The 11,712-nt window shown below is 37.8% G+C and overlaps 1 protein-coding gene across 1 annotated transcript; it reads left to right on the top strand.

Moving 5' to 3' along the window:
* Positions 1 to 1,870: 1,870 nt before the first annotated feature.
* Positions 1,871 to 11,549, top strand: LOC120067361 (protein NLP8). The gene is made up of 5 exons (XM_039018939.1): positions 1,871 to 3,749; positions 4,822 to 4,866; positions 5,521 to 6,249; positions 7,224 to 7,347; positions 9,842 to 11,549. The coding sequence occupies exons 1-5, from the start codon at positions 2,808 to 2,810 to the stop codon at positions 10,960 to 10,962; spliced, it is 2,961 nt and encodes a 986-aa protein (XP_038874867.1). The 5' UTR covers positions 1,871 to 2,807; the 3' UTR covers positions 10,963 to 11,549.
* The last annotated feature ends 163 nt before the right edge of the window (positions 11,550 to 11,712 follow it).

Raw genomic sequence — 11,712 nt, 5'->3', positions numbered from 1 at the left:
AATAAAACTTGGTTTTTATAAAATTAATCTAGGAAAAAAGCTTAGACATAAGCGTTTGTTTTTTACCCTAGACGTATGGTGAATTATTAGGACCTTGGATTGTGTTCTTATTCAACTAAGTTATCATTAACCATATACATATAGATTTAATGACTTAGGCTCCCAAATATACTTCATAGAAGATCAAATATGTGTTGAATCCACTTCACCATCTCATAGTTTGAGCCGAAGTTGTAATTACATGAAATATGACATTCTTCAATCAAAAGGTAGGTGCATATTCAAGTCCCTCTTTTAACTTTATAATTTTTAATCTATTTTTCACAAAAAGTCAAAACCACACCTTCCAATTATTTTGTCGGTTATATTGCATTTTCATTCTTGAGAAAAGTATTAATATTTTAGATTTTATTACATTTGTTCCCTTGGTTTGATATCTAGAGTGTCTCCTGTATTACTTGTTGACAGTGCGCACTTGCACTGAGGACCAAAAACCATTTATCTTTATAAGACTACACGTTATTAGGTCATGTTTTGGTCGCGTTCATTACCGAGCAAGGAGCTTCACGCTTTGAAGTTTAGGGACCTTGAGGTTTATAATAAGGCTTTATTGGCTAAGTAGTGTTGGTGGCTTCTTTGGGGGTGTGCCATGGCATGGGAGGTACTTTCAAAATAGGTCATTTCTTCTAGCCTCCCTAGTTTGAATCTTTCTTATGCGTGTCGAAGTATTTTGTGGGGTCAGGAAATATTGGGGCAGAGGTTTAGGTGGCATGTAAGCAATGGTCATTCTACAATATTTAGATTGACTCCTGGCTTTCAAGTTCAGGTAAGGATAAGCCTCTTTGGGTCCACGAGTCCTTGAAGGAAGGGTCAGTGGTATCTTTGATGTCTCTCGAAGGTCGGTAGGTTGAAGACAAGGTTAAGAGGGAGTTCTACCTAAGAATACTGATTTGATATTGGACATCTTTATTAATAGCATGTAGAAGAACGGTTTAAGTGTATTGGGATCTAAAGAAGGAAATTCTTATGGTCAAAAGTGCTTATAAACTGAGAATCATTTTGAATTGTGTGAGTCAGACTTCTACTTCTAGTGGCGAGCCTCTTGCAATGTTGTGGAAAAGTAAATGACAGTTTGCATCTCAAAGTGAAGATTTGTGGCTGAAAGATTCTCAATGACACTGTTCCCATGGGTGAATTTGGCTTCTAGTGATATATTGTTGGAAACGGTGGCCATTGTGCTCTAGCAAGACAGAGATGACAACACATTTGTTATAAAAATGACGAGTAGCTAAGGCTATTTGACATTATTTTTTTCCTAACAATGTTGTATCTTTAATGTGTCACAGGACTAGGAGTTGGATGCCATTAGACCACTTTGAGTATGTGTGGGAGAGGAAGATGTGTTAGACTTTGGTGAAATATGTGTTAGAGGATATCTTGTCTATAGGAATGCAAATAGAGATCCAATTTTGTCACATTTAATGATCTAAAAATTTGATGGCTGATGATACACCTCGTTGGATAGCAAATGAAGGTGCTTCTTATTGTTGATGTGATCACTTGATTAAGATGAATTTGACATTGTTATATACGTAATTGTTTAATTTATGTTTTCTCGAAAGAAAGAAAAAATCACTAAAACTTATTTAAGATCCAAACTCAAACCTCGAATTTGAGAGATGTACTAGTGAATCTTGAACTATTATCAAAGTTACCAAATGAGGCTAACAAAAAAAAAGAAAAAAAAAGTCTAAAAAAGAAATTGAAAATGATAGGTTACTAGATATCTTTTTTATTTAAAGAAAAGAAAGAAAGAAAAAAAGGTAGAGGACATAATTGTAATTTCATCGAGCGTGCATCGGACATTCCACAGTTTCGATGGATCAGAAAGGGGATGAAAAGAAGGTGAAAGCAAAAGCTTCCAATATTACTTTACCAATTTCCCTTCTTTTCTCTATTTCTCTCTCAATCTCTGCAAATCCTTTTGCATCTGTTGTACCTCAAAAAGGTTCTTTTTAATCCCTTCACTGTTTCCCACCAGAATGAAGAAAAACTATAAACTTTGCCCAAAAGCAGCTTCAATGGCGACAAACTTTTCCATTTTCGGTTACCCAATTCTAAGAGAATCCCTCTGATACAAACACTTCACGCCGCAATGGTGCCCACTCTCTCTCTTTAGGGTTTTTTTTTTTTTTTTTCTCTCCTTTTTTTCCCCCTTTATGGAGGAGAATTCCCTCTCTCTCTCACATCACTCACCATCATCGACCTTCTTAATCCCATCTCTATCTCTAATTCTTGGAATTCTGTGCGTTTCTGCTAAGATTGCTGGGGGATTTTTCAACAATTTCTCAGACGGTAACCGACTCTGCTCATTTTCCTTTTTTTAATTGCTTGCTATTAACTCACACCTCTGGCTGCTTTCGTCAGTGATTTGCGGAAGCATCCGTCATCTTTTGGGGGGCTATGATATTATTGTATTTAACTTCCTTTTTACTGGAACTGTGCTGATTTTAGATAAGGGTGTTGTGCGGTGGAACTCTGGTTCTTCGATTTATGGCATCTCTTTTTTGCTTTTGTTGGTATCTGGGGACTCTTTGCAAAAGTGTGGTTTTGTAATTGTGTGCCTGGGGTTAATTTAGGGTGTCAGAACTTGTTGGGCGGGGGGGTATATAATGGATGTTTTTCTCAACTTTGTAATGGCGGAGAAAGATAGTAAGCTTAGGAGGATTAGTTTTGGCCGCTGTCGTTGGATGGAATTCTAGCATCAATTGTAATTTGATTTCTGAAATTGGTCTTGATTATTCAATATGGAAAACCCCTTTTCATCCAAGGAGGAAGGGATGGGGTCTTGGGGGCCTTCGAGAACTCAGGCCGAAACTCCGACTTCTACTGACGTTGGAATGAGAATTTTGAGTCCTGAAGATGTGCTTCACAGTTTCTCAGAGCTGATGAGTTTTGATTCTTATGCGGGATGGGGCAACAACTATGCAACAATTGATCAGATTTTCACTTCTTGTGGCTTTTCGTCGATTCCGCCAATGAGTACTTGCCCTTCAATGGAGGGCTCGACTTTCCCAGAAGGGGCGAGCCATGAAGCATTCCCTCTGAATGAACTTGATGGAGCTTCCATTTCTGTGGCGAATTCTTTCACTTGTGGAGACAAGGTTATGTTTCAGCAGCCAGACACTGAATTTGGGGTTTCTGATGTTTCAGACAATGTAAATGAAGCAGGTTCGAAATCAAATGATGTCCTTCTAAACAATTGTTTGATTTCTAGGCCTCTTGGTTGGTCACTTGATGAGAGAATGCTGAGGGCACTCTCCTTGTTTAAAGAGTCTTCACCCGGAGGCATTTTGGCTCAAGTCTGGGTGCCTGTGAAGCATGGAAACCAATTCTTCCTGAGCACCAGCGATCAGCCTTATTTGCTAGATCAAATGCTCACTGGGTACCGTGAAGTGTCGAGGTCGTATACCTTCTCTGCAGAAGGAAAACTGGGTTTTCTCCTTGGGCTTCCCGGTCGTGTTTTCACCTCCAAAATTCCAGAATGGACATCAAATGTTAGATATTACAGTGAGAATGAGTATCTGAGAATGGAACATGCAATCGGTCATGAGGTTTATGGATCAATTGCCTTGCCAGTATTCAATAATGAACTTGAAAAGTCATGCTGTGCCGTACTTGAAGTTGTTACTACAAGGGAGAAGTCTGATTTTGATGCAGAGATTGACATTGTTTCACGAGCACTAGAGGTTAGTTCACATTCACTCGTACACTGTTACTTCCTGATATAAATTAGATACAAATAATCTCATTTATGATTATTTGAGGCTAACTTCTTGGGGATCAATTTTTATTTAAACAAAAAAGCACCTTCTTGATGGTCAAGGCTATGAAGTGCAATGCACCATCCTTCCTGTTAAATGAATGGAATTGACAGATTTTTTTGGTTTCTATTCAATTTGGGTTTTGACCTCCATCCACCATAATTGTAAGAACTGGTCTTAGCAATTTTTTATTTTCATTTTTAAATAAATTTATAATTTTTTAAAAATAAATTTAATTGATAAATATCATCTGAACTTTGAAGTAGCTGTGTGTTTCAAGTTATTATCACGTGGTTCCTGTTATCACGTGGTTCCAGTTCTATTCTTCTATTGTCATTTCTTTTTTGGACAATTTTCTACCGTTGGTCAAAGTTTCCTTTGGTATCTTAAGGAGATGTTTATGGTTCCTGTTTGTGGTCATTTTCCATTCTTCTCTTATTATTTCTTTTTTGGACAATTTTCTACCACTGGTCAAAGTTTCGTTTAGTATCTAGAGAGGGTGTTTGGGGCATTGAGTTGAGATATGAAGTTTGGAGTTAATATGTTAGATTTAAAGTCCATGTTTGGTGTGTAGAGTGGTAGGATGAAGTTTCTCGATAAATGTGTAACATAGAGATATAAATGTGTAAAATAGAGACAAGAAAATTAGAGATATAAATATGCAAATTTCTATGGTGTTTACTATTGAAGTTGAGTTATTTAGAGGTTGATGGACCAAACATCACCTAAATGTGATGCATATTATGCCAATATGCATAAGTATTTCAGTTCGGATATATGAGAACTCGTTGATAAGCATATGAAATGGTTTTCAAAAAGTTGTAGATGGTTCTAAGCAGTAATCAATCCCTTCAGCATGAACAATTCATCGTCTACGGAGTTTTCTGTTGTCCGGTGATATTTTGCGCACTCCACTTTCCAGAGTTTTATGAATAATTATATTGCAAGAATCTATTGATAACTTTGCTGATATTTCTTTGGACCATGATTGTTGCAGATTGTCAGCTTGAGAACTGTTGCACCTCCTCGACTATATCCTCAGGTATTATTGGCTGCAATGTTTTTTATTGGTTCTTTCTGCAGTTCCAATTGAACTAAATATAAAGATCGATTCCTGATGTTTATGTCATTTTCCTATTTTGTTTTAGTTCTTTTGAACTTCTACTTTCAATGCTCAGTGTATTAACTTATTTCAGTGAGGTTTTTCCATAACAAAATGTAAATATGTTAATGGAAATACAACAGGAGTTAGGTACTAAGATATGACTTATTATCTTAGGTAGACATGAGGACATATTGATCTCTTATGCTGGTTTATGAATAATCCAACTCACGTGAGATTGAGAAATCTGAGAGAGATTTGGGAGTATAAAAGAGGCAGAGAGAGAAAAGAAAAAGCTAGGGGAAAAAAAGAGAAGTGGTTGAGAGATCATTAAAGAGGCAGGCAGGGAGGGAGGGAGGGAGATGGGTGGCTGGTGGAGGAGGGCATTCTCTTGATGGAACAAGGAGATAAAACATAGGTGGTCACAAAAACACCCAAAAAAAAAAAAAAAAGAAAGTAAAAACGAGAAAGAAAAAAGTGATAAGTTATGATAAGTTACATGGCAATAATTGGCAATAGCCATCTTCTTTACAAATGTATTTTTAATTCTACATCTTTACAGCTTTAGTCACATTGATGGAATATTTATTGCAGTGTTTGAAGCAGAACCAGAGATCAGCATTAGCAGAGATAATGGATGTGCTACGTGCTGTATGTCATGCACATAGCTTACCTCTGGCGCTAACCTGGATTCCTTGCTGTTATACTTTGGAAGCTGTTGATGAGGCTGCTAGAGTTCGTGTAAAGGAGAACAACATTAGCCCAAAGGAGAAATCTGTATTATGCATTGAGGAAACAGCGTGTTATGTGAATGACAAAGCAACTCAAGGTTTTGTGCATGCGTGTATGGAACATCATCTTGAAGAAGGGCAAGGGATAGCTGGGAAAGCTCTTCAATCCAATCATCCATTCTTTTATCCTGATGTGAAGGCATATGATATTAATAAGTATCCACTAGTCCATCATGCACGCAAGTTTGGTTTGAATGCTGCCGTTGCAATCAGGCTGAGAAGCACGTATACTGGCGACGATGATTACATATTAGAATTCTTTCTACCTGTCAATATGAAAGGAGGCTCAGAACAGCAACTTTTATTGAACAATCTCTCTGGTACCATGCAAAGAATGTGCCGGAGCTTGAGGACAGTTTCAAAGGAAGAATTAATGGGATTCAAGGATCCCGATGCTGGATTTCAGAGTGGACTAATTGGGAAGTCTGCAACTATGTCTAGGAGAAACTCACAATCCACGGTGACAGACAGTGAAACAAGGGTATCTAATTCGATAAATGATGGAACTGAAGCAGAATGTCCTAAGAAGCAGGTTATTTTATTCCTGTGATCATGTCTGTTGTTCTATTGTGACTTATTTTGTTGCCATTTCGCCTTTCGTTTATTCATCTTCTCACTTTATCATTTCAATCATTCTGATACTGATTGCCCTCTAAAGAAGGCATAAGATTGCTGTCTGTTTGATTGCATAAAAAATATTTTGGAATCTCCCCTATGCCATAATGAATCAATTTGCAACAGTTAATAGTTTTTGGTCTTCCTAGATCAGTTAAGGCGCCATTTTAGGGAGATGTATCCAGTTTTGACGATTGAAGGGGATTAATGTAAATATGTGGGTAGGATTAAATAGAAAAGGAAGCTTCAGATGTCTGATTGTATGTATAATTTGGTTCTGTCAAGAAACATCTACTGTTAAAATATTACACTAGCCCTATACAAGAGGATGAAGGTGTCTGTCATAGTAATAATATGCTGTGTACATCTTTGAAAGTCTAGACCATTCATAGCTGTCAATCTTCTCTGTGGTTAGGTACCTTGGGGTGGATAGGGTGTGGGGTTTTGGTCCAATGAGAGAATAATTTGATTACTCAATCTACTGGTTACCAATCCGTGGTTTGCGTATTCTCCAATTGTTTTTAGTATACTGTCCCTTGTACTCAATTTAGAGTTCAGGAAGGTGTTAAGCTGGATAGGCAATATGCATTTTAAAGCTTATGCCAGAATACTTATATTGAGATAAGTACCATTGTCTAGATAGGAGTCTATTATAGGTCTCTGCATCCCCTTTTACATTGAAGTGGCAGATGGGCGTTGGATTTCAAATTTACCATAGCTGTGCTTTGTTTTGATGTGTCTTCCACGTTGCATTATGCATTTTCCATTTGGACTATTAACCAGTATGTTTGGTCAAATTTTATAGTCCTTTTTTCTTCACAATTGTTGGTGCACATTTACGAACAGGGAATGTATTCATTTTAACAGTTCCTTCTGCACCTCATCCTGCAGATGATCAATGGATCACGGAGGCAGGGGGAGAAAAAACGTAGCACAGCTGAAAAAAATGTGAGCTTGAGTGTTCTTCAGCAATATTTTTCTGGGAGTCTCAAGGATGCTGCAAAAAGCATCGGCGGTGAGCCTGTAGTTTATTTCCCCTCCCCCTCCCCCTCCCTTTTCTGTTTCAGTGTTGTTTTATTTAAATAAGCAACCCTCTTTCATTAAAAGAAATAAAAGAAAAGAAAATCAAAACACAGAGAGAAAAAATGCCAAAAACCAATGGCCAACCAACGTGGGAAAACAGAATAGAACTAAAACATGATCCCAGCTATTGGTGATCGAGAACAATGGGCACTTGGTAAAAACAGAAGAATTTTTGGAGAATGACCTAGAGGCATAATTATCCATTAACCTCAAACATCCTCTCATGATTTACATAGATAAAAAAAAAAACTTTTCGGGTTTCTGTCCAATTCCAACCATATACTCCATGAACACAAATACTTGAGCTAAACAAGCCCAATTCTCCATAGAGAACACCCACGCTTCTGTGTTAAAAGGGAAAAGCCACAAAAGGTGGTTTAAATTTTTCGAAGCTAACTTGCACTTGTTGGGGCTTATGACAAAGGTAGCTCTCCACATAATGATACCTTCTAAGGTAATCATCCTCTTAAGGGAAAAAACTAGATTAATAACTTATTCTTCCTTGAGAATCAGAAAAAAGGTTCTAGAGTAGAATAAACCAATGGACTATAAACAAGCCCAATCCTCCATGGAGAAGACCCACACCTCTGTAGTAAAAGGGAAAGGCCACGAAAGGTGTTTTAAAATTTTCGAAGCTAACTTGCACTTGTTGGGGCTTATAACAAAGGTAGCTCTCCAGATAATGATATTTTCTAAGGTAATCATCCTCTTAAGGGAAAAAACTAGATTAATAATTGATTCTTCCTTGAGGATCAGAAAAAAGGGTTCTAGAGTAGAAGAAACCAATGGAGTTGGGCATTCTCAGTGAAAGTAACGAAAGGCTCAACAGAACTACACAACAATTTATGATTAGGACAGTCAAAATGATTCCTTGAGTGACAGAGAGGAGGGAAGCCAACTCATGATTGCTTGGAGAAGACAATGATAATCGGAAGAATGAGAAGTTGTGACTGACAGGGCTTGTCTTGACACCAAGAATCCTCCCGAAAGACGTACTTTGCAATTATCCCTTAAAAGAACTTAATGAAAGGAAGTGCGCACCTTCCACAGGTTTCTGAAAGTGCTTAAAGATCTTGGATCAGGATCCCAACTATTGGGGTGGATACTGTACTATCTCACACTACCCGTCACCACATGTAGGTCAAAGGAAAATTTGCACAACCATTTGGATTGAAGGATGGTTTTTATACCATCAAGATTCTCAATCACCCTACCGTGTTTGTCAAACAAATTTAACATTAATACCTGGTTGAATAAATGCAATCCTCCTCACTCTTTGACCCTTCCACAAATGCACCATTATCCTTTCCTTTCTAACTTGTCCTTACTCCTGCAGTCTAAAAAGAGACAAGTTTTATGGGATCTCGTTCAAGCTTGAACTGAATTAATGCATGTCTTGGAATAGATACTTTCTAGGACGAGAGCCTTTAGCAAACCCTAGCCATAGTTTAGTCTTCCACATTTTTTGTGGCATCTAATTCAAGTTTTATGCCGTGGTCTTTTAGGTTATCTTTGACCTACTGTTTAGTTCTTTAAAACTTGTTCCCTTTCCATCTTCCATTTTCAAATGATGAAACTGAAGGCCGTAACTTACATCTATGTATTTTAGTATTTGATTGTTAAATCCCCACGCTTCCAAAGGTGACAGTTTAGTCAATATAATCTTGTACAATTGAATTTCCCAACGTTCAGTCATGTATATCCCAATTGATCATTAATGGAGTTAGGTTTCACCATATGTTTGTGACTGGGTTGAGGGTGTTGTGCCCTGATGCCTCTAATTGTTCAATTATGGATGAGTCTTGTGCATCTCTCATGAACTAAATAAGTTGTAGGCATTGACCTTTCGATATAGTAGAAGTATATTCTTAGTTATGTGTCCGTATGGATTATTAAATTTTCCGCTAAAAATAAAAAGTGTGTTTGGTAAGTGTTCGTATAGATTGTGACTGCTTTGGATTTCTGTATTTTTCTATCTTGTACTTTGAGCATTAGTCTCTTTCATTATTTCAGTAAAGAGTCTGGTTTCCTTTATAGAAAAAAAGAGTGTTCATTTAGGACATATGAATGTTTTAAGTGTACTTCTCTCAACGATGATTCTATGTTTTATGGAAAAGAATGTCATTCGTTGAATAAAAGAAGAATTAGCTTATTTGAATATGATACGAATGGGTGTGTCATCCTATCACTTGGGACCTCACGTAGCAATGAGTTTAAAAACCATTGATTGAATAATCTTACAAATAATCTTGCAAATGACAACACCTCCACAAAAGCATTGTCAGCACAAGGATTCAAAAGAAATTTTATATGCGCTACTTAACTGGCGTTTTAATTTTCTTAAACAAGAATTTATTTCAATATATACATTTTAAAATAGGTTCCACATTTCCAATGGCTTTATTTGTATTTTTGTGCATTTTCAGTTTGTCCGACAACCCTGAAAAGAATATGCAGACAACATGGGATTTTGAGGTGGCCGTCTCGTAAAATAAACAAGGTGAACCGATCGTTAAGGAAAATACGGACAGTTCTCGATTCTGTTAAGGGGGTGGAGGGTGGTCTAAAGTTCGATCCAACTACAGGGGGTCTTTTGGCAGCCGGCTCTCTTATTCCAGAACTCAATGGACAGAATAGTCTTCTCTTCTCGGATAACAACAACCCATCTATGAGAAATCTGGAGCCATTCCTCCAGGATGTAAACTCAGTTCCTCCTGTCCCTTTCAATGGTCAGAATTCTGCCATGAAATTGGAAATGGAAGATGCCTTCGTTACCATATCCCAAAGAATCTCGTCGAGGAGCATTCTTGTTCCAGAAAAGGAACCCAATGTTTGCCAGCTTGATTGTAGTGAAGGCTCAAAGTCCACAGGGGTAGATGCTGCATCATGCCATCTTGCTGACCTGGATATGATGGGTTGGGAAGTCCCAGGGAATGCCGCAGGTTCAATTATTGCTAAAAAAAGCAACAGATTGGATTTTGTTGAGAATGATTGGAGATCAGGTGATGCTGACTGCCAATTTATGGCCAAGAGTTCATGCTCTTTTGCAGCTGCCGATGAAGCGGGCACTGTGTTGGAAGGCACTGATGGAATCAATGAACATTACCAGCCTACTACTTCGAGCATGACAGACTCGTCGAATGGCTCTGGCTTATTGGTCCATGGGAGTTCATCCAGCTGTCAGAGCGTTGAGGAGAGGAAGCATTTGCAAGAAAAAATAAGCTGCGTTGACAGTGATTCCAAGATTATTGTAAAAGCTTCATACAAAGAAGACACAGTTCGATTCAAGTTTGATCCTTCTTTAGGATATCTCCAGCTTTACGAGGAAGTTGGCAAGAGATTCAAGTTAAACCAGGGGACATTTCAGCTCAAATACCTTGACGATGAAAAAGAATGGGTAATGCTTGTAAGCAATTCAGATTTGCAGGAATGTCTTGAGGTGATGGATGAGATCGGCACCAGAAATGTGAAGTTTCTCGTCCGTGATATCGCTTGTGCCGTGGGCAGTTCTGGCAGCAGTAGCTGCTTCCTATCTAGAGGTTCATGACGATCATTTGATGCCTCCACAGTTTGATAAAGGCTCTGTATAAAGTCTCTGAACGAGTCACTGTGAAAGGTAGGACTGTCCGCCCTTGAGACCATCACGGTTGTCACGAGGAAGCAGATGCACAGAAAAACCCTCTCTTCCACACTTTTTGATCTCTTCTCTGTTTTCAGGCCCCTCAAGGTTCTGAAGTCTGAAGAGCCTTGAAAACACTCCAACATTTGGGTCAAGTCAAGGTGAGAGCTCAGATCGCACCAGAGTTAGAAGTTCGGTCATGTTGTTTTAGGTTAGGGAATCAGGAAATGCAGGAAGGGGAAATAAGTTTTAGTTATAAGTTGAATAGCTTTGTAAATGAAAAAAAAAATAGGAAGTAAGCTGTTTGATTTAGAGGGGGAATGAAAGCATCCTGTTTCAAAATGCCAAGTTCCTATATCCTGTAATCATAATTACATTAGTCAAGAGGTGATAGAAATTACTTTATATATTCAATGTGATTCTTTTTGGCTGTAATATAAGTTCTAAATAAAGTTTGTTATTGATAGCTGCGATATCTGGACAAGGGAAAATAATGTAAAATTGTTGATTTCAGATTTTGGAGAGGACACTTGACTGGTTCTTACCAATCTGTCTCCATTGCACTATCAAAATATTTTAGTATTTTCCAATCATATGACAAATGAGTCATCTTAAGGTTGAACCTTCTTCCTCCTTCAGAGAGTCATGCTAATTACTATTAAATTAGATTTACTTTGG

This window comes from Benincasa hispida, chromosome 1 (genome assembly GCF_009727055.1).
Source record: "Benincasa hispida cultivar B227 chromosome 1, ASM972705v1, whole genome shotgun sequence".
NCBI lineage: Eukaryota > Viridiplantae > Streptophyta > Magnoliopsida > Cucurbitales > Cucurbitaceae > Benincasa > Benincasa hispida.
Note: the sequence above shows the minus strand (reverse complement) of the source record. Positions and strands in the feature narration are given on the sequence as shown.